The 27,234-nt window shown below is 49.3% G+C and overlaps 11 protein-coding genes across 11 annotated transcripts; 6 read left to right on the top strand and 5 right to left on the bottom strand.

The window, feature by feature from the left end:
• Nucleotides 1-2,677: 2,677 nt before the first annotated feature.
• EJ05DRAFT_498969 (uncharacterized protein) lies at nt 2,678-3,921 on the bottom strand (the record flags this gene model as incomplete). Its single annotated transcript, XM_033746760.1, has 5 exons — nt 2,678-2,751; nt 2,804-3,230; nt 3,278-3,443; nt 3,492-3,551; nt 3,599-3,921. 5 exons carry the CDS (start codon nt 3,919-3,921, stop codon nt 2,678-2,680), a joined length of 1,050 nt encoding a protein of 349 aa, XP_033602218.1.
• A 722-nt stretch (nt 3,922-4,643) lies between these two features.
• EJ05DRAFT_308944 (uncharacterized protein) lies at nt 4,644-5,820 on the bottom strand. The gene has a single exon (XM_033740671.1). The coding sequence runs from the start codon at nt 5,698-5,700 to the stop codon at nt 4,747-4,749; it is 954 nt and encodes a 317-aa protein (XP_033602219.1). The 5' UTR covers nt 5,701-5,820; the 3' UTR covers nt 4,644-4,746.
• A 95-nt stretch (nt 5,821-5,915) lies between these two features.
• On the bottom strand, nt 5,916-7,277 carry EJ05DRAFT_509476 (integral membrane protein-like protein). Its single transcript, XM_033748099.1, has 2 exons — nt 6,596-7,277; nt 5,916-6,543 (listed from the first exon to the last, which is right to left on the bottom strand). The coding sequence occupies exons 1-2, from the start codon at nt 7,029-7,031 to the stop codon at nt 6,050-6,052; spliced, it is 930 nt and encodes a 309-aa protein (XP_033602220.1). The 5' UTR covers nt 7,032-7,277; the 3' UTR covers nt 5,916-6,049.
• A 903-nt stretch (nt 7,278-8,180) lies between these two features.
• On the top strand, nt 8,181-9,092 carry EJ05DRAFT_426414 (PLC-like phosphodiesterase; the record flags this gene model as incomplete). Its single annotated transcript, XM_033741502.1, has 2 exons — nt 8,181-8,328; nt 8,383-9,092. Coding segments are annotated over 2 exons (858 nt in total), but the record flags the coding sequence as incomplete, so codon positions are not given.
• Nucleotides 9,093-9,736: 644 nt separating this feature from the next.
• Nucleotides 9,737-11,499, top strand: EJ05DRAFT_463203 (putative Non-specific lipid-transfer protein). The gene is made up of 3 exons (XM_033742708.1): nt 9,737-9,885; nt 9,954-10,480; nt 10,528-11,499. The coding sequence occupies exons 2-3, from the start codon at nt 9,984-9,986 to the stop codon at nt 11,408-11,410; spliced, it is 1,380 nt and encodes a 459-aa protein (XP_033602222.1). The 5' UTR covers nt 9,737-9,885; nt 9,954-9,983; the 3' UTR covers nt 11,411-11,499.
• Nucleotides 11,500-11,644: 145 nt separating this feature from the next.
• EJ05DRAFT_509478 (ubiquinone biosynthesis protein) lies at nt 11,645-14,029 on the top strand. Its single transcript, XM_033748100.1, has 3 exons — nt 11,645-12,073; nt 12,129-13,306; nt 13,357-14,029. The coding sequence occupies exons 1-3, from the start codon at nt 11,775-11,777 to the stop codon at nt 13,632-13,634; spliced, it is 1,755 nt and encodes a 584-aa protein (XP_033602223.1). The 5' UTR covers nt 11,645-11,774; the 3' UTR covers nt 13,635-14,029.
• A 432-nt stretch (nt 14,030-14,461) lies between these two features.
• EJ05DRAFT_309042 (putative E3 ubiquitin-protein ligase hula) lies at nt 14,462-17,892 on the top strand. The gene is made up of 9 exons (XM_033740672.1): nt 14,462-14,806; nt 14,868-14,906; nt 14,975-15,080; nt 15,139-15,272; nt 15,331-16,543; nt 16,592-16,885; nt 16,935-17,072; nt 17,122-17,517; nt 17,574-17,892. The coding sequence occupies exons 1-9, from the start codon at nt 14,770-14,772 to the stop codon at nt 17,671-17,673; spliced, it is 2,457 nt and encodes an 818-aa protein (XP_033602224.1). The 5' UTR covers nt 14,462-14,769; the 3' UTR covers nt 17,674-17,892.
• Nucleotides 17,866-21,142, bottom strand: EJ05DRAFT_309094 (uncharacterized protein). Its single transcript, XM_033740673.1, has 2 exons — nt 20,662-21,142; nt 17,866-20,611 (listed from the first exon to the last, which is right to left on the bottom strand). Exons 1-2 carry the CDS (start codon nt 20,886-20,888, stop codon nt 18,112-18,114), a joined length of 2,727 nt encoding a protein of 908 aa, XP_033602225.1. The 5' UTR covers nt 20,889-21,142; the 3' UTR covers nt 17,866-18,111.
• Nucleotides 21,143-21,282: 140 nt separating this feature from the next.
• Nucleotides 21,283-22,704, top strand: EJ05DRAFT_474837 (Formyltransferase). Its single transcript, XM_033743681.1, has 4 exons — nt 21,283-21,579; nt 21,624-21,703; nt 21,754-21,869; nt 21,920-22,704. Exons 1-4 carry the CDS (start codon nt 21,324-21,326, stop codon nt 22,629-22,631), a joined length of 1,164 nt encoding a protein of 387 aa, XP_033602226.1. The 5' UTR covers nt 21,283-21,323; the 3' UTR covers nt 22,632-22,704.
• A 633-nt stretch (nt 22,705-23,337) lies between these two features.
• EJ05DRAFT_474838 (uncharacterized protein) lies at nt 23,338-24,742 on the bottom strand. The gene has a single exon (XM_033743682.1). It carries the CDS (start codon nt 24,678-24,680, stop codon nt 23,679-23,681), a length of 1,002 nt encoding a protein of 333 aa, XP_033602227.1. The 5' UTR covers nt 24,681-24,742; the 3' UTR covers nt 23,338-23,678.
• A 138-nt stretch (nt 24,743-24,880) lies between these two features.
• On the top strand, nt 24,881-26,389 carry EJ05DRAFT_474839 (glutathione S-transferase). The gene has a single exon (XM_033743683.1). The coding sequence runs from the start codon at nt 25,181-25,183 to the stop codon at nt 25,904-25,906; it is 726 nt and encodes a 241-aa protein (XP_033602228.1). The 5' UTR covers nt 24,881-25,180; the 3' UTR covers nt 25,907-26,389.
• The last annotated feature ends 845 nt before the right edge of the window (nt 26,390-27,234 follow it).

A 27,234-nucleotide genomic window follows, 5' to 3' on the forward strand; every position in this document is an offset into this window, starting at 1 on the left:
TAATGGAGACGATTTCGAAGTGTATTAACACCATCCTTGTACTGTATGTATGCATGTATGTATGTATGTATGCGCTGTGGTGGAATTGGAATAATGATCAGTCAATTATCAAGCAATATCGTGCTCATTCCTTTAACCATCCGATAATGGCCAAAATAAATTGAGATAAACACACACATCTGTAATCGTTTCCAAACCTAGTCCGCCCCCTTGCCAACTTGGGCAGGCATGATCAGCTCATGCGAAGCCCTGAAATGAATGACAATTGGGAGAGGAGGGGGACTGAGTCTGAGTCTCGGCCGACGGGGTTCTCATGTACGTGTCATGCAGCTGTCATGTATTACGGGCAGGCTAGGTTAGGTTACTGTAGGTGCTGGTGGTGCCAAGATAGGTAGGGGATGGATGGGGAACGGGCCTGAATAGCTGGAGGTGCGCCCAGCTGGAGGGAAGGTTAGGCTATTTAATAATTAGGCTACCTAGGTTTGTGGAACTAATAATTAGACTAATTAGGTTCTGAAAAAAAAAGGCAATTCGACGGGGTTTATATAATTATTAACCTGGACTTTTGTTACCTTATTATTGTTGTAGATGTCGTGATGTGTGTTCTGTTCTGTTTGGTATCTATCTGTATCTGGTGTTTGTTGTGCGATTTGATAGTACTACTTACTTTAGGTCAATTACTGCCTTTGGTAGGTTAGGAGGTTCTTACTATGATTAGGTTTTTGCGATTTTACGATTTTGTGGAACTGGTTTGTGTCATGCGCGGATGCATGTTATGTGTAGGGTTTTGGTATTATGTTGTCATGTGTGGATTGGTGGTTTGGGTTTTGTGAAAGGGATGTAGATACACGGTCGGGCGTTGAGCGTTCTGCGTGTTTGATATGGATGTAACACGCGGATAAGTAGATGTCTGCTAATTTAGTTGTATGGGTGAATGAATGAATGAACGAATGAATGAATGAATAGATAGATTGATGCACAGATAGATGCAGAGTCAGATACACCATCCATACTCCCACCCCCTCCTTACGGCTTAACCTTCTCCCCACTAGCCCTCCTATCCTCAGCCCTACGTATCCATCTATCTATGGATCTCTGTTTGCCTTGTCTTGCCTTGTAGATGCAGAGTCAGATACACCATCCATACTCCCACCCCCTCCTTACGGCTTAACCTTCTCCCCACTAGCCCTCCTATCCTCAGCCCTACGTATCCATCTATCTATGGATCTCTGTTTGCCTTGTCTTGCCTTGTCTTGCCTTGTCTTGCCTCACCTTCCCTCGCTCGCCTCACACCCTCGGCCCGCGCCGACGAATTTGCCGACCGACGGGCGAAAACTCCACCGCCCCCTGACTAATTAATTAATTACCACCTCTAATTACCACCATCCACCCAATGGATCCTCCATGGATGATGGACGGACGCATTTCTCAGCTACGCACGCACGCACGCACCTCGGCCGATCTATACAACAACCGCACAATCACACATCCACATCCCACACCACCCGGATAGATGGAAGAACTTGGAGATAGAGTGCTGATGTCAGATCCGGATGGATGGAACGTTCGGTAGTCGTCAGGCAGGGAAGCTCATTAGTAGTGAGAAGAGGTAGTTGGGAAAGGGCAGGTTAATTAGGCAAGATCTCGCGTGCGCGCGTGCTTGATTACTTGATTGGGAAGGTGCGTGCGTGCGTGCGCTGCAGTTTGTTGCAGGGACAGGGACAGGGACAGGGATAGTGGTATGGGCATGGGTAGTAGTAAGACTCGATGGCGGAAGTGGTTATTTTTAGGAAGCGCGATAATGTGTTAGTAATGAACGACGACGTTTGCTTCGTCGGACAGGGGATACACGATACAGTATACAGTATACACCGATGCATGCGAGGTTTTGGGTAGGGCGTTCGATATGCGTCTGACTAACTGATTACATTTCAACTGATGATTACTTGACAGAGAAGAAGAAGGTTTGAATCGGCTCGCGGCTCGCGGCTCGCGGCTCAAGAAACCTTCAGTCCCCCGTCTCAGAGCGGAGGATTCAGATCGACTTGACTACAAGGTGAGCGTTTTACGTATTCTCGCCATCCGTCTGTTCCGGCTGGCATTACGAAAAAGAAGGTCTCTAGTGCCGTGCCATAGTTATTTATTAAGCTTGTGTAGTCCGTATCTGACCGTCGGCGAGTCGGACACGGGCACGCGAGGCTGTGTTGTGTGGTGAGATGGTCAGACGATCGACTTGCTATCGGTCGAGTATATCAAGATTTGGTGAGATACCTAATGACTATGACGGTGACTCAGCGTGGACGACGTCGTTGCAGAGGGTGATGATTTAGTAGATACGAATGGGGACCAAAGGCTTAGCAATATCTCAGTGTATGAGCAACAGCTTGATGTCTGTCCATGCACTATGCAACGCATTCTGAATAATGCTCACAAACTATTCATAAGTCATGTTACATTGTGTCAAGGCTGCAGGGTATGATATCGTATTATTACATGTGAGTAATGAGCCTCGATGCAGGATCTTGAGGTGACACCCCTAAACCCTCTTTCGATGCCGCTTCACTCCATCACGACGATGATGTCGCCAAAGGTCCCTTGCCATGTGGTGGGTAGGTGCACGATGCTGTGGCTTCAATGTCGAGCGGTACACGTGTGCATTGTGCATGGCGCAGACAAATCAAGGCTGACCTGCCTCACCCGCTTCGAACAGCTCATTCGCATCTCTGACCTCGTCATTCGCACTCGAGTAATCTGAAAGTCATGTCAGCAGACCGTACTGCAGCCAACACAAAGCGCACCATACTCCGTTTGCTAGGCAGTCCTAATGCTGCCCCAATGTTTCGATATCCGTCCCTGCCTTTGACACCCCCGTTCGCGAGCTTTCTCATTGGGCCTTGAGGTACAGCCGAGTCCTGCCATTCACTGCGGCAATAAGGACAAGTGACCTTGCTACCACTGGCTCTCTTTGTTGCAGCCCATTTGTCGAAACAGGACTTGTGCATGTTGTTGCCACACGCAGCTTGACACCAAGTAACGGGCTCCTTCTCCTGTTCCATCTCGAAGCAGCAAATGGGACAGTCGTCTTCAATCGCTTTGCGATTTCCATCGTGACTCTCATCAATAGTGTCGATAGGAAGAGGAGCACCGTTGAAAATGGCATGAAGCTCAGAGGCCAAGAAAGAGTACTGATACTCCAGTTCAGGTGGAGCTTTGAGAACCTGTGTGAGCACCTATATTGCGTCAGACCTGTCTACACGCTTGACGCTCATCCACTCACATAGATGATGTGTTTGCAGAACTTGCCCATCCGGCCTTGTGGACAGTTGCAGAAGGGCACTTCCCTTATGTAGACCTTGTAGATATTGCCTGTTGAGCCTGCGAGTTCCACCCGTTCCTCCGGTACATCCTCAGTGCCTGTCCTCTCACGCTCGATCACGAACATTCTAGTGACATTAGACAAATATGGTCACGCCCATACTGGAATAACGTACCTCTGTGTGAGCGCACGCTTACGGGCTTTGGCATACTCCTCGGGTGGAGCTGATTGCCAACTGGTCTCGAGTTAGTAGAATATTGATGTTGGCTTCCGATCACGTACTCCTTGACACGCTTCTTCTCTCTCTCCGTCTTCGTCATCTTTGGTCTTGATTTGGCAGCTACCTTCTGGGTTACTATGGGAGTCTGTGAGGCTTTGGGAGCTTCTGGCACGACAGTAGCGACCGCCTTCGGTTTTGTTCTTGCTTTTGCCTTCTTTTTGGCGGGTGGTACATCATAGGCTTCGTTGTCACTGTCGTGATCGCGCTTCTTCGTATTCACTTGAGTGGTCACAATAGAAGCCTTCTTCACGGCGTCGGCGACACCAGAGGTAGGATGCTGGAATGGAAGCTGAGCCTTATTACGAGATCGGGTGATGATAGGCATTATCACGGATGACTGGGCGCAATACGTGGAACAATTTCGCTGTTGTATGTGTGATGGCCGTGACTTGAGGTTCAAACGTCAAAGCGAACTTTAGGAATGCGAATGCCACGAAGTGTTTGTACTCTCAAGAAATGAAGTAAGAGGGAGTGGAAGTTGTAGAGAAGTAGAAAAGTTGGACTGCACGTGTGATTAAGTAAAGGCAGAATGATGCCTGGTGTGTCTGCCTGCCATCGCGACTACCATGGATCTAGACAGGCACCAGTGTGGCGGGGTGAAGTAGCACGACGCGCTGCGCGTCGAAATCTTGTTTGCTCCAATCGTGCTCTCTACTTAGTATCTCCATGAAAATGAAGTAGAAATTGCCAGCACTCTCCATACTATTAGTAGATTCTCACTGACCTGTTCGATGTCCAAAAGGGTCCTGCCGTGTCTGCGCTGTCCCAACTCCTAGATCAATCCAGTCAATGCCAGATCATTAGTCCCTGCATCTTATCCGTTGTCAATGTAGATCTTTGAAAATACCTATCACTATACATTGGGCATTTCGCCATCAAGAGAGTTGAAAGGAATGTCTGAGGTATACTATGATGCTGACTAATCATCGACACAGTGGAAGGCATTCCAGAACTTTGGCGTGTGGAAGCAGGTCAATCTGCACTAAAGATCACTGGGACTCAATGGTACAAGTGTCATGTCTGTGTCCACATTGTGAAACATTCCCGACTGCACGGAAGTAAGATAGGCCTTGATACTCAGTTCCTCAACCTTCGAGTAGAAGCTACTAGGAGAGGTTGAATCAACCCATCGTAATGTGTTAAAGTCTCCTCAGCCATATCCACGGTAGTAATCGTTATCGTAATTCGAGTTGCGGGAGCGCCAGTAATCATTATACGTGCTGTAGTCTCTTTTCCCAGTGAGCCCGAGTTGGGACGCTACGTTGACGTATCCTTCATCATTTTTGGTCCCGGTCTTCGCGTGCTTCCTAATATCAACATCGTCGTCCTGCTGCCATATGGCTCTACAGTACGGGCAAGTGACTGAGCTTTGCGATGATTTGGTAGCGGCCCATTGCTCCCAGCATTGCTTATGCATGTTATTTCCACATGCTGCTTTACACCAAACTATCTTTTCTTTGTTTATCTCCATTTCCTCACAGCAGATTGGACAGTCGTCCTCAACAGGTTTTCGATTACCATCGGATTCAGAGGCATCTGCGGAGGGTATCGGCGGCGCGCCATCGAAGATCATACGGAGTTCCGAGGAGATGAAGGCAAGCTGGTATCGTAGATTGTCAGGAGCTTTAAGAACCCGCGATAGCACGTAGATGATGTGCTTGCATTGATTGCCTTTTCGAGCATGTGGGCAATTACAAGATGGTACCAGTCCAATCCTGATGGTGTAGATATTGCCGCTTGTACCTGCTAAGTCGATAACTTCTTCAGGTATCTCGCCGGCTATCCTTTCACGATCGACTACGAACATTCGCTGCGTGAGCGCACGATCTCGAATCTCCCAGTATGACCTTGGAGGTTTCTCTCGCCATCTCCTGAGTCGCTTCTCTTCTGCCGTGTCTCGCTTTTTCGCCTTCTTTTTTGGACTTTCGCCAACTGCCATTATATCACACTCATATCCTGCTGTACTCTTCCGTTTCTTTGTGGTTGTAGGATTGATCTTGTGAGTAGTGCTCGGGCGTGCATGTTGAGTGGAATCACACGACTCATCGAAGTCGAGGTCGATAGGGTTGGTCAATGAATCACCTTCGCGCGGTTTTACTCCCATGCTGATGGTACCAGTTGCGCTGTGTATACAAGTTTAAATGGTGGCAATGAGATTAATGAAGCGGAACTGATTACGGCAATCTGTCTGGCTACCTAGTGAACGATGCAAGGGAGGTGAAACCTATGACGCCGTCGTCAAGTGGCAAAAATCACGCTAACACGCGCTATCACTTGATCTACCGAAACACTGGATCACTGGGATTCCACCTATGTTATGTCAACAATATTAAATTTACTCTATCTCAGTACATTGCCTCAGAATACCCGAAAGGGATATTTGGACATATTCGCAACCGTAAGGCAAAGGCGCATTCCAGACACGATGGGAGCTCCTGAGAACTCTCCCTCATTTAACTAGACCTCTTCCAAAATCTTCTCCTCATACGGCTTGATGGCTTCTCGGTCCCCACGTTCCCACTGGGCTCATATGCCTTTTTATTTCCTTTCCTTCGACCTGTCCTCACATCTCTCCTCGATGCGCAGCAACAGCATTGACCTAAGTGAATGAGCCAGGTGATTATCGCGAATCCAGACGCAATCCACATGAATGCAAACATTTCAACACCGATACTTGCTCTGATGTTGAGCTCCGATACTCCTGCGATGACATTTTTGAAGATGACGAACATGACCGTTGCAATTACACATGCTACCGTTATGATCAAAGCATTCGTGAAAGCGAGGATCGAAATGGGAAGTGAAGCCCATCGACTGTATATGCCCCAAGGTACCACGAAGATCAGAACGAAAGAGAGTACAGCGCCAGAAAGGAAAAGCCCAAACATCCAGTGCGAGACCAGCCGGATGAGGTCAAGGATGTCGTTGATGTTTGCGGGCAGCTGAACTATGAAATGTTAGCGCACGGGAGTCTTTTCATGAACAGCAATAGGACTCACTGCTGGCACCTGCGAGCAACTCGCTTCTCAGGATCTCGACTGGATTGAAAGAATACAAGGTTTCTGGGTCAGAGCACTTGGTCACACCTTCGCCATTGTATCCTTCGCAAAATCCCCACAAGTAGACGCGATAAAAATCGTGTAATCCAAGCGTCCGCGCAATTGAGTTTAGAAGAGGTGCATTAGGCACGCTGAGCGGGACAATATTGCTCAGGTCGAGGTTGATGAAGTATATTTGCGTTCGAACTGACGAAGTAGTAGTACCGCCTACTTCGACCAGAATAAGGAAGATTACCGTGAGTAACAGACAAAAAGAGCTCAGCAGTGCAAATATCTTGCGTGTGCGCGTTGCCCGTTTGATCTGGACTTCCGATAGATCGTGGCTTCGTTCGACTGCAACATCAGTTGGCGTATCATCTTGTCGTGTTCTAGACATGTCAAAGGACTCAGCTCTGCGAGACCAGCAAGTCCTATAATTGCCTCCAAGAAACCGTCGAGGTATATAACTTACAGCCGGGAAGAAGTTTCATAGCACACATTCACTTTGCAATCGCCCCACAGGCCGACCAATATTCCAGAACAATACTGTCGGACAATTTGGCATCGACTAAGACACCATTGACGTGGGGCATAGCCACGCAACACCCAAACTTGTACGGAACACCAGCGATTCAGCAGAGTGACAAGCCGCGAATGATTGCATGGAGCGAGAGACATGTGTTGCCTAAGTGGGTCTTGCGCCACGCTTGAAAACTGATGAGCACCAGGATGATGGGTCTGAGCACGATAAACTCACTTGAGTCCGTGTTCGAGACGTCATATAATACTGTGCAGGCCTCAATTTCCCCTGTCTAAAACATACTGGCCGGATATTTTCGGCATCGTGAGGTTGCCAGTCTCCTGTTACCCATTGCTACATACACCTTTGCGTGGATAAACCCTTAACATCATCACGACAGGAACCAGCCATTTTTATCAGCTCCTTGTCGACAGGTGCCATGTTCTTTGAGGTCAGTTTCCATTGCCTTGTAGCTTGACGGGCTTGTGCAAGCAGATCTAAGTATACACCCCTTGGCGTTGAAATGCCGTTAGCTCCGAAGGTATGCATACATACTCTGGTACGTCGATGCTGAGTTTAATGGGTCAAAAACTCTATGTTGGTCAAGCTTTACCTATCCTGTGTCAACCTATGAAACTACCATCGGTAGTCTCATACTTTCCTATAATCTTCATTTTCCTCATTCATCTTGCCAACATAGGTTTCAACATGCGAAAAACCATCATCCTTGGCTACATAGCTGCAATAGCTGCAGCACAGGAATCTATCCTTACCATCGATGGGACTGTGATTCCCAATGTCGGTGGCGATCAAAGACCCACTGGCTCTCAGTATACGTACATTTCATATACTTCGACGATCCTTATCTCGACCGAAGCTGCAGTATCCACCGAAGTCTCGAATAACACAGGAACATCATCGACCAGCGATGGAATCGAAGTTACTGCTCTTGCTGGGAGCACGAAGGTCGACGGCGGCTCAGGTACCACCACTGGAACTGGCGCAACGCCTACTAATACACAACCGTGCAATAACTACCCGGAATTTTGTTCTCGAAAGTACTCTAACATCACCGAGGTTGCGGCACACAACTCTCCCTACTCCGTTAAAAACAATGCGGCTTCGAATCAGGCTCTCGATGTGACGCAGCAACTTGACGATGGCATTCGAATGTGTAAGTGATCATACCAAGAAAGGGTGTAATCCTACTTATTGACTAGCGAGACAGTACAGGGTTCTATCCATTATGAGAACGAAACTTTGTACTTTTGTCACACAAGTTGTGACCTTTTGAATGCTGGGACCGTTGAGCAATACCTGACCAAAGTGGTCACATGGCTACGTAGCAACCCGTATGAGGTCGTTACCATCCTGCTCGGCAACTCAGACCAAGTCAGTGTTACGAAGTATGTGGATCCAATCCAGAATTCGGGCTTGGGGACTTATGTCTATGAACCTCCAAAGATACCTATGGCAGCGAGCGACTGGCCAACCCTGGAAGAAATGATTTTGTCTCAAAAACGAGTTGTGATTTTCATGGACTACTCCGCAAACCAACAAGAGGTTCCATATGTCTTGGACCAGTTCAGCCAGCTTTGGGAAACTCCATTCTCACCCACAGACGTCAACTTTCCCTGTTACGTGAACCGACCTCCTGGTATCAGTGACGAGCAGGCTCGGGATCGCATGTATCTCGCCAACCATAATCTGAACACCGAGGTTAAATTTGCCGGAGAGACATTTCTGATTCCAAACACCGCAGTGCTCGATGTCGCAAATGGTGTTGACGGTATGGGCAGCCTGGGGAATATGACGGGAAAATGCACGCAAGATTGGGGGAAGCCACCGAATTTCCTGATTGTCGATTACTATAACAGAGGATCTTTCAACGGCTCCGTATTTGAGGTCGCTGCACAAGCAAATAACGTAACCTATAACCGACGATGTTGCGGCGAAGAGCCATCTAGAGGGAGTCACTTGCGGGTATCGCCCCTCCTGGCGAAGGTCATTACTGCTGCTTGTATTTTATATCATTTATCATGAGCTCAATTACGTTGGAGGAGTGCTTGGTACATGTTTGGATATGTGAATACTCCTCGGCATTGTTATCTCTTTCTATTTAGAGGTACAGGCGTCATGAGCGTTGGGTGTTCCTAACATACCTTATAATCATCTATCAAGACAAGGGAAGAGGTTTCCAGGGCTTTCTTCCTACCGAGGGTACTACTTCACTTAAGCGTGTGTCTCTCGGCTCAGGTCAATATGCATGGATCTATAACTGTGACATATGTACAGATCTGATACAATACTATCTCAGTGTTTCGGTATGCTAGCGTTTGCTGCTGGTTATTATTAGTAGGCTTTCTGAGATGTAAAGGGTAATCCTTACGAGCGTTATCACCTTTCAGGTAATGTGTGCAGCGCCCTAACCAAGATTGGCTTTTTGTCTTGATTTGATCAATGCTAGTCTCTTGTCTAGTGATGAATCAGGCTATGGCTGCTCGGCCTAAACACGGTGCTACCGGCCTCGGCTATTAATTAAACAAAGCCCTCGGTACTCCACATCTGGGGTAAACCTGACGCTTTGACGTGCGGGCGGAACTCTAACACATCATATACCCGTGTTATTCCCATTGACGTTTTGCCATTGTATATATTTCAGCAACAATCACATTCTTACATTGTAGCTACAAAGCTAAGAACATAATCTCAAGACCTGAACCAGTTCCCAGTAAGTACTGCGATGCTCGTCTCCGCTCGTGACGCCGTACATGACGGGGCAATGCTAATAGCTTCAAGTTCATAAAATCACATCACAAGGCCGCAAATATGGTGAACAAGAAAGCGCAAAAGCCATGCTACGTCCTTGGTGTGGGAATGACCAAGTTCATCAAGCCAAGAGGCAAGGTCGATTACACCGAGCTGGGCTTCGAAGCTGGTGTCAAAGCCATGCTGGACGCCCGCATCAATTACGATGACGTTGATCAAGGTGTTGCATGCTACTGCTACGGCGACAGTACTTGTGGACAGCGAGTCTTCTATCAGTTTGGCATGACGCAAATCCCCATCTACAACGTCAACAACAACTGCTCAACCGGATCCACCGGCCTCTTCATGGGACGGAACATGATTGCGCACGGCGGCTCCGACTGCGTACTTGTCGTCGGCTTCGAGAAGATGTTCCCGGGTAGTCTCCAGTCATTCTTCAATGATCGTGAGAACCCAACGTCTACTTCACACAAAATCATGATGGAGACGAGAGGTGTTACAAATGCTCCCGGCGCTGCTCAACTTTTTGGTAACGCCGGTCGGGAGTACATGGAAAAGTGAGTCGAAATCAAAACAAACGTGTATCAAAAACTAAATTGTTCAGGTACGGCGCGAAGCTCGAAGACTTTGGCGAGATCGCTCGTGTCAACCATCTGCACTCGAAGGACAACCCGTACTCGCAATTCCAGCAGACGTACACTCTCGATCAGGTCATGAAATCTAAGATGATCTTCGAACCCCTTACTATGCTTCAGTGCTGCCCCACATCCGATGGTGCTGCCGCAGCGGTCCTTGTATCTCAAGAGTTCCTCGACGCTCGTCCGGAGCTCAAGAGCCAGGCTGTTCTTATTGCAGGCCAGTGCCTTGCTACAGACTCCCCGAACCTCTTCAACAAGAGCTCGATCGAGCTTGTTGGGTATAGCATGAGCAAACACGCTGCCAAGACCGCGCTTGAAGAGGCTCAGGTCAAGGCCGGAGACATCAAGGTCTGCGAGCTACACGACTGTTTCTCTGCAAACGAGATGTGTACAATTGACGCTCTCGGCCTTTGTGAGCCAGGAAAGGCGCATGAAATGGTCCGCAGAGGTGACATCACGCACGGCGGCAAGGTTGTTATTAACCCATCTGGTGGCCTGATTTCTAAGGGCCATCCGCTCGGCGCAACTGGTCTTGCTCAGTGTGCTGAGCTCACATGGCAGCTCCGTGGCTGGGCCAACAACCGCCTTGCCCCCGACGCTGAAGCTGCTCTGCAACACAATCTCGGCCTTGGTGGCGCCGTTGTCGTGACAGTATACAAGCGCGCCGATGGCAAGACGAACGCGAAGCTCTCTGATGCTGAAGTTGGAAAACTGTCTGGTCTGGGTTACAACCCAGCTGTCGTCGCAAAGGGCTTCACGCCTCAGCAAGTCGACCAAGTACGATCGAAGAAATCCAGAAGTGATTGGGCTCTGCAGGATATTGAGCAGAAGGTTGAGTCACGTTTCTAGATATCCCAAAATGTTTGTATAATGCATCGTAACTTCTATGAGCGAGCGAATTAATTACTAGTCAATTGATGAGGAGATGAACATGATGCAAGTGAGTCTTCGGTGATCCCAAAGGCATTTCGTCGTCTTTCGTGCCGCGGGCCGGCATATGATCGCATGGGCGCCCTGGCTTCGGTGTCCAACAGGGGCTTGGCACACCCTAACAAGCCCCAAAAAAGTGCTCGATGAGATCAAGTTGTCAATTGACAAGGTTCTGGAAACAGACGTTGACCACGACGTGCGCACATTGCATCGTCTAACTTGAAATCTGACGCGTCCTCTTCGATCTCGCTTCTCAATATAGATCCTCCGTAATGCATTCATAATGTCCAAACGCCCTCTCTTTACTTCTTTGGTTGGGACCTCGGGCTCTTTGACTTGCAGAGCATGCCTCCAACAGCGCACACTGGGTCGGACTCGACAACGGTACTCGACCGTATCCTCTACGATAGACCGAGCGAAAGCCCTTCCTACTAGGACCAAGCAGAAGATAGCATTTGCAGCGCTCGGGGGAGCTGCCTTGGTCACCGGAGCGTGGTGGATCAGTGACGATGTGAAGCATACATATAGAGCAGCGCGGAGAACGGGGAGAGTTGCGCGGACTCTTATACTTAACATATATGAGTAAGTCTTATTAGGATACTTTAAGTCTCTGGCCTAACATTATATGGTGAAAAAGCTACCGAAAGATCCTCAAGCTTGAAATGGAAGACCAAGCCGAATACTCCAAGATCCTCAAAGAATGCCATCAGCGATGCGCAAACCGTACATTAGACACGATTGAGAAGAATGGCTCCATCTTCATCAAGCTTGGGCAGCATTTGACCAGCTTGACCTACCTATTGCCGAGCGAATGGTGCGACACGTTCATTCCGCTACAAGACAAATGTCCGGTGTCATCAATCGAGTCAATTCGTGAGATGATTCGTCAAGATACAGGGGAGGAGCTCTCCGACTACTTTTCAGAATTCGAGGAACGGCCATTAGGAGCTGCGTCTCTCGCACAAGTCCACCGGGCTACGATCAAAGAGTCGGGGCAGAAGGTTGCGGTGAAGGTGCAACATCCACTATTGGACGAATGGGCACCATTAGATCTGTCTTTGACGAGCTTCACTTTCTCCACGTTGAAATATTGGTTTCCGGAGTACGATCTCACATGGCTATCCGAGGAAATGCAAGTCTCACTGCCACAAGAGCTTAATTTCGAGCTCGAAGGCAAGAATGCTATGCGCGCTCGTCGCTTCTTCGCGGATAAGGATTACCCTCTGTTGATACCGGAGGTACTATGGGCGAAAAGGCGAATACTCGTCATGGAATATCTCACAGGTAGGAGGCCAGACGATCTAGATTACTTAGATTCGCACAACATCGACCGTGATGAAGTTTCAGCAGCGCTCTCCCATATCTTCAACGAAATGATCTTCGGGAAAAATGCACCATTACATTGCGATCCACATGGAGGAAATCTAGCCATAAGGCATAATCCAAACCGTCGGGGAAAGAAGAACTTTGACGTAATTTTGTACGACCACGGGTTGTATCGCGATATCCCTATCGATCTCCGGCGTTCTTATGCCAAGCTCTGGTTAGCTGTCCTTGAAAGTGATGAGGCAGGTATGAAGAGGTACGCTCACGAAGCGGCTGGAATCGAGGAGGAAGATTTTCACCTGTTTGCGAGTGCCATCACCGGACGTGATTACTCTGCCGTGAAAAGTGGCTTGACCGAAGTTAATCGGAGTGAGGAAGAGAAAGAGAAGATCTCAGATGCGCTGGGAGAGGACATGCTCCTTCAATTGGTGCGCATTCTTGGCCAGGTTCCTCGTGTAATCCTGCTTATCTTGAAGACGAACGATTTGAGTAAGTCCTACCTTAGAAAGTTGAAGATCTGGTATCTAATGGCATTCTAGCGCGGTCACTGGATGAGCATCTCCATACGAGGCATGGCCCTCTCCGAACATTCCTTATTCTCGCCCGATATGCGTCTCGCACCGTCTACGAGGAGCAGCTTGAACAGCTACGAGGAAGCTTGTTCTGGCCAAGCAATTGGATGCATCTAGTGTTCGCATGGTCTGCGTATGCGCGGACGGAGCTGAAACTGTCGCTGTATGAGCGGTGGCTGGGAATGCGGGCATTCTGGAACCGGAACCGTTGGCACTCGATCAGCAACCAGCCATCAGACTCCTGAGTGTTTCGTCGAAGGAAGGCATATGGTAGAGACCCTCAGGTCTGCTGCACGGAACCCCGCATCTCATTATGATAGGGCTCACGTGCGCAGTCTATATTTAGAACAACTCTCGAGACGCCAAGCACTCATTCAGTGTGGTTTAACGGTCAGTATATGGATGCCCGTCGAAGAGGAGTGTGTAGACAATATTCAGACATGTTCCAGTCAAGCATTAGGGTTGTGTAGAGCGACGTATACGCTATACGCACTGGCAGAAATGGCCAGAAAGGGGGAAATTCTCATCACGACGGCGAGACTGCGTTGTGGTATGTACATAGGTAACGCCATAGATGATGACGATTCCAGTGGATGAGCCACACACCGAAGATACATTTACATAGACAGACATGACCAATCGACCTAAAATGTATTCGCGGCCCAGTGGGCGCAGACGACAAGGCGCTTGGAATTGAGCTCAATCCATTCCATACCAGTGGGCACGGCGCGCGGCGGATAAGGCTCCGCTCTGATTGCTCCATCAGAAGCGCCAGAAGTGTTGGGGATGCATGCTATGCAGGCATTTACGAACAGCGGTAGAGTAGAAAGTAGAGGTATTATTAGGCGGCGACAAAGATCAAGACTTTGTTTTTGATAGAAGGCAGCAAGTGAACCGTTCCAGGCGCAACTGTTGCTGCTTTAGCTCGGCGAGTGCGGGGCAAAAACCGGAGGGAGGGCGAGCAGAAGGTCGAGACGTCTGTCTGCTAATCAACCTTTAACCCTTCACCTCACAGACACTGAGTGCGGTCACTGTGACAATCGAATATACCGTCCTATTTCCAGCTTCAGAAAGCAGACTTACCTTACTCTCACTGGCAGCACGTCCAATTCCACTTCCGGCTTTGTTACTTGCATTCCGTTCCCGCTCCTCGTAAGCCCTCGCAAACGCTCTCTGCCCGGGCCGTTTCTTGCCCCGGTCGTAGGCACTTCTCCGAGCGCCTGCACAGCCTCACGCCCCAAACTCCAACCTCTAATACTACACGCGCGCTGCTTAGAAGGGTCTCATATCTCTCGGGCTCCCGTTCGGAGCTTCCTGCACATCACAAGAGGTGGTAGAGTTACTGGAGTGCTCGTGTAGGAGACCGAGTCAGCCATCATCATGGATGTACCCTCTCAGGCAAACCTGAGGGTAACCAGTGCGTATATATCCTTCTGGCAGGCGGCAACACGACGATGGAAAGCTAATTCGAGACACAGTCATTGCTGCTGATGGACTGTACAAGAGAGATCTGTTGAGTGAGTACATCCGCAACCTCCATGGCGTGCGCAACGACCGAAGTGATACTGATGACGATACTTGTTAGGGTTCCCGGATCCCTTTGCGGTCGCCACCATCGGCGGGGAGCAAACTCGAACCACGACCGTCATCAAGAAAACCTTGAATCCCTACTGGAATGAAAGCTTTGATATGTATGGTTCTCCTCAAAGGATATGAGTTTAGGCAACAGTATACTGATATGGAGCGTAGGAAAGTAAATGAAGACAGTGTCCTCGCCGTTCAGATATTCGACCAGAAGAAGTTTAAAAAGAAGGACCAGGGGTTCTTGGGGGTAATAAATGTTCGGATCGGAAGCGTGATTGATCTTGACGCTGGTGGTGATGGTGGGTTACCATGGAATGGTCTCCCGCTCTTTCACACCCACGACTAACACCTTCCCAGAAATGCTTACACGGGACCTCAAGAAATCAAATGATGCTATGATTGTACACGGAAAGTTGATCCTTAACCTTTCCACAAACCTGTCACAACCCATAAGCGGTGGTGTCAACGCTGGCCAAAACCGACCACCACCGTCTGCGCACTCGTCCATGAGTGGAATGCCGGGCCAACCCGGTCCTTCGAATGCCGTGCTATCTCCAAACGCTTCTCAGTCTCTGCGCTCTGATATGTATCCAGGCGGTAGCAGACCTGGCGCAAGTACTTCTGGCCCACCACCGAACATCAACCAACCCTCTGCAGCTCCTGCACAACCTCCTCCGAACATGGCGAATGGAGCTAACCAAGCGATACGGAATACCGGGTATAGTGCATTTGAAGATGCGCAGGGTCGCCTTCCTCCTGGTTGGGAAAGAAGAGAAGACAATCTCGGCCGTACATACTATGTGGACCACAACACTAGACAGACAACATGGCTACGACCACAAGCTGGAGCAAACGAGACAGATCAGCGTAACGCTATGGCAGCCCAGACCCAAATGGAGCGTACTCGTCACCAGAACCGCATGCTTCCTGAGGACCGTACGGGAGCGAGCTCGCCTACCCTGCAAGACAGGCAGCCCGGCGGTGGCTCACCATCGGGTCCTACTTCGAATCAAGTCTCTATGATGGCAACTGGTGCAACGACAGCTGGATCGGGAGAACTCCCATCTGGCTGGGAACAGCGGCATACTCCAGAAGGGCGGGCTTATTTCGTAGACCATAATACCCGTACGACGACCTGGGTGGATCCAAGACGCCAGCAATACATCCGTATGTATGGCAACAACGCGGCAGGTAATACAATTCAACAGCAGCCTGTGTCACAACTGGGGCCACTTCCAAGTGGATGGGAAATGAGGCTCACGCATACTGCACGCGTGTACTTTGTCGATCACAACACGAAGACCACCACTTGGGACGATCCTCGTCTTCCTTCTTCGCTGGACCAGAACGTACCACAGTACAAGCGTGACTTCAGGAGGAAACTCATCTACTTCCGTTCTCAACCAGCGCTTCGTATTGTCTCCGGGCAATGCCATGTGAAGGTCAGACGTTCGCACATTTTCGAAGATTCGTATCATGAAATCATGCGGCAGAGCGCCGGTGATCTGAAGAAACGACTCATGATCAAGTTTGACGGTGAGGATGGTCTTGATTATGGTGGTTTATCTCGGTATGTCAGTATTGCAACCTGCCTGTCTGTGTCTAACATGATCTTTAGCGAGTTTTTCTTCTTGCTCTCTCACGAAATGTTTAACCCTTTCTATTGCTTGTTCGAATATTCCGCTCACGACAATTACACTCTTCAAATCAACCCTCATTCTGGTATCAACCCAGAGCATCTCAACTACTTTAAATTTATTGGCCGCGTAGTCGGCTTGGCCATCTTCCACAGGAGGTTCTTGGACGCTTTCTTCATTGGAGCGTTCTACAAGATGATTTTGAGGAAAAAGGTGAACCTTCACGATATGGAGGGTGTTGACGCTGAGTTTCACAAGAATCTCATGTGGACATTGTGAGTGCAACAACATTACTGAAAGTGGCATAGCTAATATCTAGGGTAGGGACAACGATATTGAGGGTATAGTAGAACTCACCTTCTCTACTGACGATGAGCGTTTTGGCGAGACAACCACGATAGACCTCAAACCTGGTGGCCGAGATATTGAAGTCACCAACGAGAACAAGAGAGAATACATCGAGTGAGTCCTTGTGTGTCTGTTTTACAGAGACATGCTAACCTCTTTTCAGTCTTATTACAGAATGGCGTATCCAGCAGCGAGTAGAAGAACAGTTCCAAGCCTTTGTGACTGGATTTAACGAGCTCATCCCGCCCGATCTAGTCAACGTGTTCGACGAGCGTGAGCTCGAACTTCTCATCGGCGGTATCGCTGATATCGATGTTGAAGACTGGAAGAAGCACACTGACTACCGCGGGTACACCGAAAACGATGAAGTTATTAAGAACTTCTGGCAATGTATTCGTTCGTGGGACTCTGAACAAAAGTCGCGCCTGTTACAATTCGCCACTGGTACAAGTCGTATCCCAGTCAACGGTTTCAAGGACTTACAAGGGAGTGACGGACCAAGGAGATTTACGATCGAAAAGGCTGGAGAAGCTAACCAGCTACCGAAGTCACATACTTGGTACGTACCATTTGCTGATAATATAAATGCACACAGTACACTAACAACATTACCAGTTTCAATCGCCTGGATCTACCGGCCTACAAGACATTTGAAGCACTGAACCAAAAATTGACAATTGCGGTAGAGGAGACTGTTGGCTTTGGACAGGAGTGAACACCGGTATTAGGATTACGCTACGCAGCGGTTTGAAGTTCTATTCTGTCATTACCTTTATATTGTACGCCATACAAATCACGCACACAGACATCACGCAGTACATCCTTTTAGAATGGGCGATGGATGGTGAATTGGGGGGGGGCCGGTTTGGCAGTACGGATCATCATCTCAAATAACTATTAGGTGTCGATGGTCGACACGTTTGTCTGGAGTCATATTTGTAGGGAGTCTGCCTTGAAGTTCCTTCCTAATGAGCGAACGTGGTGTAGTGTATGATGATGCCCAGCCGAAAACATATGTGCAACCGAATGCCCCCCCTAAATCCAGGTCAAGTGTTGTGGAAAAAATCATTTCCTACGCTGGCCTCCAGATACGGTCCCCCCCCCCCCCCCTCTCTCTCTCTCTCTCTCCCTCCATCACTCAGCCCATCACTCCTTATCGATTCAAACTCAACAACGTCTCAACATACTTCCTCGCATCAATCCCAATTCCCTCCGCCATCCCCTTCGGTCCCCACCCTTCTGCCCTCCCACCCATCTTCTCCCCGCTCCCCCCAAGCCCCATCTTCCACAACCCACTCACCACCCGCCCAGACCCACCAGCCTTACTCCCACCACCACCACCAGCACTCCCATCACTCCCCACATCACGCGCCCGCCGCACCAGAAACGCCTCCCTCAGCAACGTCGTCCCCTGCCCGTTCTGCACCTTCGATCGTCCCGTCGTCGTCGTCGTCGCTGCTGCCGTCGCCGCCGCCGATACTGCCTCCGACGACGGCGTCGGATACGGATCACGCGAGCTGGCATTACTGCCTGGGAGACGCAGCCAGACGACCCACCAGCCGCGGCTCGTCTTGCCTGTTTGTTCGATGTTCGTGAGGGCGTCGATGCGGCGGGTGCGGAGGACGGCGTCGAGGATGGCGGCGTGGACGCTGAGGGCGTCGATGCGGGTCCATGTGCTTGTTTCGGGAGATTGGGTTGTTGTTGTTGTTGTGGTGGTGGTGGAGAGGGCATCGGCGGATAGTAGGCTGCTGCTACTGCCCGGGTCGGGGATGTCTGGGATGCTGGAGTGGAGGGTGAGGGTGCGGGGGTCGAAGACGAGATCGAAGATTGGGGCGGCGGCGGCGGCGGATGCGGAGGACGGGTCTACGGGGGATGTGGTGTAGGGTTGGGAGGTTGAGGCGATGCGGGATGTGATGCGCTGGGGGGAAGTGGATGCGCTCAGGGGGGCGTGGAGCGGGGAGAAGTAGGTGTGGAGGTTTTGGTAGAAGGAGGCGAGGGTGAGGGAGTCGGCGCGGGGGGTGAAGAGGAAGGTGTAGATGAAGGGCCGGTGCTGTGAGGAGGGAGTGAGTGTTAGCTGAAAGGTAGGGTAGCGGGATTCTTTGAGTTTGTGTGTGTGTTGGATGGAGTGTTTGTGGATGGGTAGACATACGATATATACGACGACGCGCAGCCGGGTATGCGTCTTTTTGTGTTGGGATTCTGCCTTGATCATTTTTTCGTAGTCTGTCTGATCGTCATCTGTAGAGTCGGTGTTCAATGAGCGCTCGAGTTCGATGTAGAGTGTGCGGAGCAGGATTCGGTTGTTCCAGCCTTCGGATCCGCTGTCATCGGGGTCTTCGTCGGCGATTTCGTCCATGTCACCCTTTAGGCCAATGATAAAGTGGCCTTTGTTCTCCTGTTCGATGGATTTTTTTATCATCTCTTCGACGCGGTCAATTTGGGAAGCTGGGATGAGGTTACCGGGGTGTCTAGGCTGGTTACGAAGCGCTGTGTCTGCTGCATCGCTTTGGGGGACTGCGGGTGGATTATTGTCAGGACTGTCCTCTTTATCTTTGACATTGTTAGTTTGAGGATCCTTGGATCCCCACGAGGAGTAGCCGAGCGTCAAGTAGTACTTCCAGGCTTCAGGATCGGTGATAGAGTTCAAAGCTCCAGACTCTGCCTTGCTATCTGGAATGGTCTCTTTGGCGTCATTTGCCTCGACTGCCTCTGAAGCCCTCTCTAGTGATTTTTCGGCAGCGCGGACGATAGGCCGTGGTATTCCTCGAGGCAGCGCTTTAGCAGAAGAAACAGAAGGAGGATACTCCTGCTGCGTAGAAGATGTCTCCTGAGTATTGGATACTTCTCTCTGAGCACGTCTTCGTCTCCTTTTACGATCTGAACTTGGATTGTCTCTGACACCATACGCATACTCTCCGTATCCGTAAATTGACTCCATCCATTCCGAGACGTCACGCAGAGATGTCCTGGAGATAGCACCGACTCCAGAGAAGACGACGCCGTCAGAAGCCCTTGGAATCTGCCCGCTACCCATCCACGGCGTTTGGGGGCCTGATCTTGCGTCTTTCTTCTTCTTCGACTTCGACTTTGCTGGCACCTCAGATTGCTCCTCTGCAGGTTCGCCGTAGCGAGACACGACAACATCTACTAGTCCATCGGTACGCCGTGCAAATTCTTCAAGAACTTCGCGTTCACCACTGCCCCATTCTTCTTCACCAACCCCGATGCCAAGCTCACCTCCTGCTGCGAGCTTGATACCGCCATAGATGCTGACTGCAGGGCTTCCATGCAGCAGTACGTCCCATCGCTGTGCAAAGCGGCTCCAGAATCGGTCAAGCGTGTTACAGAATCTATCTCGGCCTAGTCTAGTGATTAGATCTGTCAAGGTCGAGCCATGGTGAAGCCGAAACATGCGGTGGGCCTGGGAGAGCTGCTCCAGTAGTAATGCCGGTGGGCTTACTTCGCGAGACGAATACTCTGTTGATGGTTTCGTAGGGCCGCTCCCTTTGGTGGTACCGCTTGACGTAGCATTCACAGGTAGAGCAGTGAGATCAACCGAAGCCAAGATCCACCAGTTTTCCTCGATCTCTCGCATGACGACCCTAGTCTTCTTGGTGTCCACAGAGTCTACAGCTGCGCCGTTTGCGAAGCTCCTGATATCGATTAGTAATTGAGTGGTAGAAGTGGTCATTTGGCTTAGAACCTGGCAAAATCTACCATACCCTGCGCCAGCCCGACATGACGAAGTTTTTGGTTCTCTTCATCATTTGCAGCGTTGTCTGACAAATTTGTATTTGACTCCTTTGAATAATAAAAGACGACTTGCTTTCGAAACTCCTCGTCGGTCTGACCTAGAAGCGGGTTGTAGATGGCAAGGAACGAAAGCTGAGCGGGAACAACCTTGGCGATGGGCTCTACATTGCCAGACATGATAGGCAGCTGTTCTGAGTTGATAGAGACTTAATATACCAGGGGTAAATCCTCAAGGTAGCCCAGTATCAGCCGCAAGCAGTGGGAACCGATGAGGATACCAGAAACGAAGATCAAATCCAGAGCGCAGCAGAAGTCCAAATCCTCATTTTGTGAGAGACCTGGCTGAAACTCGGAAGTACAACAGGTCCGTCTAGACACAGTGAATCGACGATTTGTTGTTTGAGGCTACAAGAGGCTGGTGGAAGATGCAGCGGAAGTCTCGATCGTCGGGCCCTCTACGTCGACCTTGGTGATCGGGGTTCCTGCCTTGATGCCTCGATCATTAATAGATGCCTCAGGCCGGAACATGAAAACCAGCAACGCGTTCTGAACGCGCATGCAGCCCCAGAAGCATTGAACCTGTCAATCAACACCCCTTTATGCGCTTCAGTGATGTTAATTCATGCTGGGAGGCGTCTATTCTCTGTACCACGCCAAGGAGTAGTCACTTATACTCGATGCTTCAGCACCATCGAAGATCATCGTGAACCCTTACGAATCTTATATTGCGGTACAGATGCATTCAGCACAAGTTCGCTGATAGCCCTTGACAACATACGCAAGAAATTTCCACGCATCATCGAATCAATCCAGGTCTTGCATAAGTCTGAAAAGCCCACGGGACGCGGCCTTAAAGTCCTGTCAGAAAGTACGTATTTGTATCAGCCTCGTGGCTTCCAACTCACCTAGCAGTACCTATACAAAAACTTTCTCGGTCACTTGGTTTAGACACTTATCACATCAGTCACAGCAATGAAATAGCTGTTTGGACAGTATGTCTCGAATGTGAATGTTTCTCAATCGAGATCTAATAGCTTCATAGCCACCCAAGGAGTACAATTTGATCATCGCCGTCTCCTTTGGGCTGTTCATCCCTCGGAGACTGATAGAATCCGCAAAGTATGGGGGACTGAATGTGCACCCATCACTTCTACCTGAGTATGTCACGTGGCTGGATGTGCTTTCTTCAAGTGGTCTGACATTAGCAGTCTTCGCGGCGCCGCTCCCATACACCATGCCTTGTTACTGAAAAGACCGGTCACCGGCGTCACCATCCAAACTCTCGATGTGGACAAGTTTGATCACGGTCTTAGAATAGAGCAGTCAGGACCAATTGACTTGACACGAGGTGAGTACGTAACCCTTGAGTCTTTGTCAAGGAAGCTCGGGCAAGTAGGCAGCCAGATCTTAGCCCAGTGTATCATGAACAAAAGCTATTTACTTGGACCGAACACGGAGGCCCCTAAGGATGGAGGATGGAGTCACTCGCCGTGTGCTCCGGACGATGAGAGATTTCCCCCAATTAGCCCAGCGCCTAAAATCACACCGGAAATGAAGCAGATAAAGTGGGAAACCCAAACATTTGAAGACATTGCACTACACCGACGTGTTCTTGGGCCCACGTGGGACAAGTCGATTCATGCCATGAATAAGCGCATTATCTTCCATAGGTTCGAATTCGCACGGGATGCCAGTATCTTCAAAGATCTTCTTCCTGGGGAATCTATCACAGTCTCTAGTCCGGACTCCAACGTTAGGACGCCCTACGTCAAGACGTGTGATGGGCCTGATGTAGGGTTGAAAATGCTGAACTGGACGGTTGAGGGAAAGAGGCCGAATTGCTACTGGATCCCAAAGAAACCGAAAAGTCGTGCTATGTCGGCAGAAGAGTCAAAAAAGATTGAGGGTGCCGCAGCATGAGAGGAACTTCGAGGATGTAGCAATATACTTAATCCAATTGTATCATTCCAATTTCAGAATCGAGACTCCGCTGTGGCAGGGTCACCGGCAAGCCATGGCTTGTTTTACCCGTGAGACCTCTGAGCGACTTCAACGTACGTTCTATCAGATACTCGAATCTCGATGTCTTCGCTGTATAAGTCTACGTGTGCTCAATTCATTGGATTGTCTCTGATGCGCTGAACCTCAGAGGTTCTATGTAGGGCCCGGTCGATGCGCAACGCGGAAGGATCCCACTCCGCTCGACAGGAAAATATACACACAACATTCATTCTATACAAGGTCGTTCGTTAGAACATATTATGCCAAACAAAGCTATCGATGATCCAGATATCGAGGGCTTACAGTAGCGAGCAATCAAGCAAAATTTGGTTCTCAACCAATCGAAGTCAACTTTTACAATTGCCTTTTCATGGCCACTAAAATCTGTTTCTTGATTAGTGCAGAGTCATTGGCGCCAACAACATCAAATGATTTTTTTTCGTCCAACTGCCTGTTAGAAACTATAGTATACGGCTAAATCAAGGTGGAATGTCAACGACAGTCTGCTAGTTACACGTTGCAGGTGAGCTTTACTATCGCGCAATGGTTGCTACTGGTGGAGATGACGAAGATATTGTCCGATGGGTACCGCCGCCCAAGGAATAAATTCCTCTAGCATTGCGGCATGGGTAAACGCATGGATTTATCAAGTACTGTAGTTCACTAACCATTAACAAGGTACGTCTCTCTTCATAGGTAAACGATTCTAGTTCACTAAAGAATCAAGACATCTTTGGGTAGCCGTGAGAGTTGGCATGCACGTTTCGTCTTTGGAATTAAAATAACAGAATCCATTGATGATGAATGCATGCGTTGGGAGAAAATCGTGGATACTTCCTCGATGCCTCCTTGCTGCCTTTCTTTCTGAGAATCCTCTCGTGTCGCTGTGCGGCTGTGGAGCGTATCTAAACTATTTGTCCCGATATCTGATTACATCGGTAGTCACAACTCGGTCTGTATTCACACTCATTCTGAGTATGGTGGTGAATCTGGACCCCTTATCAAGGGGATCCGGTAGGTGAGAAACTTTGGGAGGGCGTTAACGGCTACGGAGCTATAGGGTCCGACTTTGCCTTCGTCCAGCTGGAATGTATCCAGAAGTGTCCCTAGCGTGACAGCAATTTGGACCGCTTCCGGTTTAGCATGACTGCGTACATTCTCAGGAATCCCATCCCAAATCTCTTGCCAGAACCCTCTCTCCGCGTCGTCGAACTCGGGGGGCATATAAAACTTTTGCTCGGAATATTCGCCAGCAAGGGTGTGGACGCGGCCAAAGCCCATGCCAAAGGGAAGAGGGGTTGATAGTTCCCAGTCAACGATACCAGAAACCTCACAGTTATCATCAACCATGATGTTGACCTCGTTCAGGTCGAAGTGAGCGACAAAAAGTGGTAGACTCTTGAGCTGGTCTAATTTGCCAAGCAAATCTCTCGCCACGAGGTGGAATTGGCGAATCTGGGGATCCTCAGAGGCGAGGAGTAGTTCTAGATGCGGGCGAACCTTATGATCAATCACCGAACCACTGCTATCGTCGACATAGCCCTTTGACAAAATTCGGCCTAAGGATCGGACGGTAGTAACTCTGGTTTGTGAGGTTCTTCCTCTTGCACCATCAAGCCATGTTTTTCCAGGAATGCACGTCATCCAGTAAACCCATATGCCCTCACGTTCCAATTCTGCGTCTTGAATTACTTTGATGTCAGGGACAACCTCGCCGAGCACTCTCCGGGCAAGTAAGAACGGCTCAAGATCTAGGGGTTCGGGCCGGAATTGTATGACGACATCCTCGCCATTTTGCAGCGTTACGATTACTGTCCTACTGAAAAAACCTTGTAAATTGGGCCCTCGAGCCTTCTTGGAGGGGATGTCCGAGTGCAAGTTGACCAGTTGACGTGCTTTTGTGCTCTGTTTCGACGGCGTGTTTAGACACTTTGGAAGGTCAGCATTAGAGGTAATCTCGATAACCATGATGATTCCGAAGTGAAACTCATGCTAAGCTAAGTAATAAAACAGCTTATGCTTAGAGATAGTAGAGAAGTGCTGGGTGATAAAAGACAGTGATCTCTCCGGGATGCTTACCTAAGTATTAAGTAATCACGCTTATACAAGGTCAGTTACTTGGCTCTTATGACTCATAATGATTGACGTTGAGGTGTACATCCAGAGTAGCTTAGTTCAACTTGTTAGTTAATATCATTCAATTCATTATATATATATTCTGGTACAATAAGATATAAAGAGATGTTATGAACATTCTCTCATGAAAGTTTTATCGTCTAAGATAAATGTTTCTTGAATTCGTTGAAGATCGCGATAATACACCAGTACATAAAGCGCATTGTCCGCAGTTCTTGGCTAATGCACCAGCATTGATTGCTTACGGCCGCACACTCGAGTAATATAGAGGCAAATTGAACCTACCTTCCTACACAGCACGCTACAAGACGTCACTCAGTACTACCCGCAACATGGCGCCGCTCATCCTTTACGTTTCTCCCGGCGCATGCTCGCTATTCAATCACATCCTTCTCCGGGAATCCAAACTCGACTTCTCGCTAGTCGTTCTGGATATCACAAAGACAAATGGCTTTCCCGAGACGCACGCTCATCTCAACCCGAAGAAGCGCGTGCCAATCCTGATCCTCGAAGACGGCAAGACAACAATCACCGAGACCGTCGCCATCGCATCCTACATCGATCGTCGCGCGCCCGAGGCAGGGTTGTTTGGCAAATCCGACCTAGAAGCTGTGCGATGCTACGAATGGTTCAATTGGCTGTCCGGGACTGTGCACGAGCGAGGCTTCGGGGCGTTGTTCTTGCCCAAGATGTGGACGGCGGACGAGGCTGCCTGGGACGGTGTGCGTGTCACGGCGAGAGAGTGGGTCCAGTCTTGCTTCGCGCAGATAGAAGAGAGACTTCAGGCTAGCAGCAGTGGATATTCGGTTGGGGATGAGTTCACCGCTGCGGATGTATTCCTTTATGTCGAGTATCGCTGGGGCAATCTGCTTGGGATGGATATGGAGGCCTTGTATCCCGCACTCACGAAGCTTGTAGGTAGAGTTGTTGAGAGAGAGAGCGTGAGAGAGGCAGCTAGGATCGAGGGAATTCCACTCATTCTGGATGACAGGGGCGGGGATAAGGAGAGGAATTACGGGAAGGTCGACGATTCGCAGAAAACTGAAGAGGCTTCATGATATCGTTTGTCGTTGGGATGATCCTTGCCACATACTATATGTAGAGTAAGCAATTGTCCCAAGTTCAGCCAAGCTAGGAGTAAGCTCTTTTCCAGTGTGGCTCCTAAAGCTGAATTGCGATATCCTCCGCCTATCATCTACCCTTATGAGGGGATGCATACAACGTCATTAACCGACCCGAAATGTCGGTGTCGTTCTGTCCAGACGTCTTGCTACGGGTATATGGAATGGAGCCAGGGTTTGCGCAGTGCTAGCATCCGAAAGATGGCACATAGGCAGTATGCAGGTAAAGGACAGGCATCTAATAGGCTCATCTACGAAGGGCAAAACCCACCGATTATAAGAAGGCGGAACGTCGGATATACTCGAGCTTAGGAAATATGTCACAATGTACAGTATCTTTCCTAGACCAGAATGCTCAGGGGCTATTATGCTCCCGAAAGCTCTATGAGCAGTGGTGCAGCTATTCATGACTCGAGCGGATGCAGTTGTAATCTGGCTGGCAGAAGAAATACCACAATTCAACATGGTTAAGATGACTGTAAGTGAGATTCTTTAAATCAAGGGTGCGTGCGGCTGGGGTTCATAGATAACACTGCAGGAGCAGTAAGCCTATATGTCTCGTTGAAGATGCCGAGATCTCAAATAGATCATTTGTCCTCCGGAAAGGTAACGCCGGTTAGGATATATTCCGCATTCGTATTGTCGATGATATACGCCATGACTTATGATCTTTGAGATCCTGGGTCGGTCTAGTCCGCTAGATATAAAACTTCGAAATAGAGTAGTTTTCCACAAATCCTTTGTTTTGCCTCATCTATAGTTGATTTCTCATAGCGAGGAGCATTCGAGTGTCGAGTCCGCCACCCTCTACCTGAAATCTCATTGGAGTAACTTTCTCTACGGCATTCAAGATGAAGTAAACATGAAGCTTAGTCTCGACGGGGCGTCTCCACTGTTGATAGCGGAACATTTCCTATCCAATGATGACAACTATGCTCATATTTGCCATCAATGAGCTCTGAGCATGCTTGCGGAATGGATAGTTACGTGTCGAAGGATGCCAGAATGAGTCAACTGCTCTGCTGCTGTCGCCATATGATCCTCGACCGGGAAAGCGGTTAATGAAAGGAGAGATATCAGCTCGTCTTGGCGGCGGTCAGTAGGCGAGGGGAGCAGAGTAGATTCTGAAAGGGCGCAGTTACAGGGATATAGAGGAGGATGTTGATTTGCGGATAAATGAGAAAGGAGGATGGCAATCCATGGATAAATTGTGCCCGCAACAAAGCGTGAGGAGCCGCTAACAGCCCCTCGCCGGACGCCTGTCG

Source organism: Pseudovirgaria hyperparasitica (genome assembly GCF_010093815.1).
Source record: "Pseudovirgaria hyperparasitica strain CBS 121739 unplaced genomic scaffold EJ05scaffold_5, whole genome shotgun sequence".
In the NCBI taxonomy this organism is placed as follows: Eukaryota; Fungi; Ascomycota; class Dothideomycetes; order Acrospermales; family Acrospermaceae; genus Pseudovirgaria; species Pseudovirgaria hyperparasitica.

What these genes read in the sequence shown, in the direction of transcription:
- EJ05DRAFT_463203 (XM_033742708.1), top strand. Translation starts at nt 9,984, where the DNA reads ATGGTGAACAAGAAAGCGCAAAAGCCATGCTACGTCCTTGGTGTGGGA. An exon ending in GGTCGGGAGTACATGGAAAA is followed by an intron (nt 10,481 to 10,527) that starts GTGAGTCGAAAT and finishes TAAATTGTTCAG; the next exon opens with GTACGGCGCGAAGCTCGAAG.
- EJ05DRAFT_309094 (XM_033740673.1), bottom strand. Translation starts at nt 20,888, where the DNA reads ATGTCTGGCAATGTAGAGCCCATCGCCAAGGTTGTTCCCGCTCAGCTT. An exon ending in GGTATGGTAGATTTTGCCAG is followed by an intron (nt 20,612 to 20,661) that starts GTTCTAAGCCAA and finishes AATCGATATCAG; the next exon opens with GAGCTTCGCAAACGGCGCAG.
- EJ05DRAFT_509478 (XM_033748100.1), top strand. Translation starts at nt 11,775, where the DNA reads ATGTCCAAACGCCCTCTCTTTACTTCTTTGGTTGGGACCTCGGGCTCT. An exon ending in CTTATACTTAACATATATGA is followed by an intron (nt 12,074 to 12,128) that starts GTAAGTCTTATT and finishes ATGGTGAAAAAG; the next exon opens with CTACCGAAAGATCCTCAAGC. An exon ending in CTTGAAGACGAACGATTTGA is followed by an intron (nt 13,307 to 13,356) that starts GTAAGTCCTACC and finishes ATGGCATTCTAG; the next exon opens with CGCGGTCACTGGATGAGCAT.
- EJ05DRAFT_309042 (XM_033740672.1), top strand. Translation starts at nt 14,770, where the DNA reads ATGGATGTACCCTCTCAGGCAAACCTGAGGGTAACCA. An exon ending in GTACAAGAGAGATCTGTTGA is followed by an intron (nt 14,907 to 14,974) that starts GTGAGTACATCC and finishes GATACTTGTTAG; the next exon opens with GGTTCCCGGATCCCTTTGCG. An exon ending in AACAAGAGAGAATACATCGA is followed by an intron (nt 17,073 to 17,121) that starts GTGAGTCCTTGT and finishes ACCTCTTTTCAG; the next exon opens with TCTTATTACAGAATGGCGTA.
- EJ05DRAFT_474838 (XM_033743682.1), bottom strand. Translation starts at nt 24,680, where the DNA reads ATGGTTATCGAGATTACCTCTAATGCTGACCTTCCAAAGTGTCTAAAC.
- EJ05DRAFT_509476 (XM_033748099.1), bottom strand. Translation starts at nt 7,031, where the DNA reads ATGTCTAGAACACGACAAGATGATACGCCAACTGATGTTGCAGTCGAA. An exon ending in GTTGCTCGCAGGTGCCAGCA is followed by an intron (nt 6,544 to 6,595) that starts GTGAGTCCTATT and finishes AACATTTCATAG; the next exon opens with TTCAGCTGCCCGCAAACATC.
- EJ05DRAFT_308944 (XM_033740671.1), bottom strand. Translation starts at nt 5,700, where the DNA reads ATGGGAGTAAAACCGCGCGAAGGTGATTCATTGACCAACCCTATCGAC.
- EJ05DRAFT_474839 (XM_033743683.1), top strand. Translation starts at nt 25,181, where the DNA reads ATGGCGCCGCTCATCCTTTACGTTTCTCCCGGCGCATGCTCGCTATTC.
- EJ05DRAFT_474837 (XM_033743681.1), top strand. Translation starts at nt 21,324, where the DNA reads ATGTTAATTCATGCTGGGAGGCGTCTATTCTCTGTACCACGCCAAGGA. An exon ending in ATGAAATAGCTGTTTGGACA is followed by an intron (nt 21,704 to 21,753) that starts GTATGTCTCGAA and finishes ATAGCTTCATAG; the next exon opens with CCACCCAAGGAGTACAATTT. An exon ending in CACCCATCACTTCTACCTGA is followed by an intron (nt 21,870 to 21,919) that starts GTATGTCACGTG and finishes TGACATTAGCAG; the next exon opens with TCTTCGCGGCGCCGCTCCCA.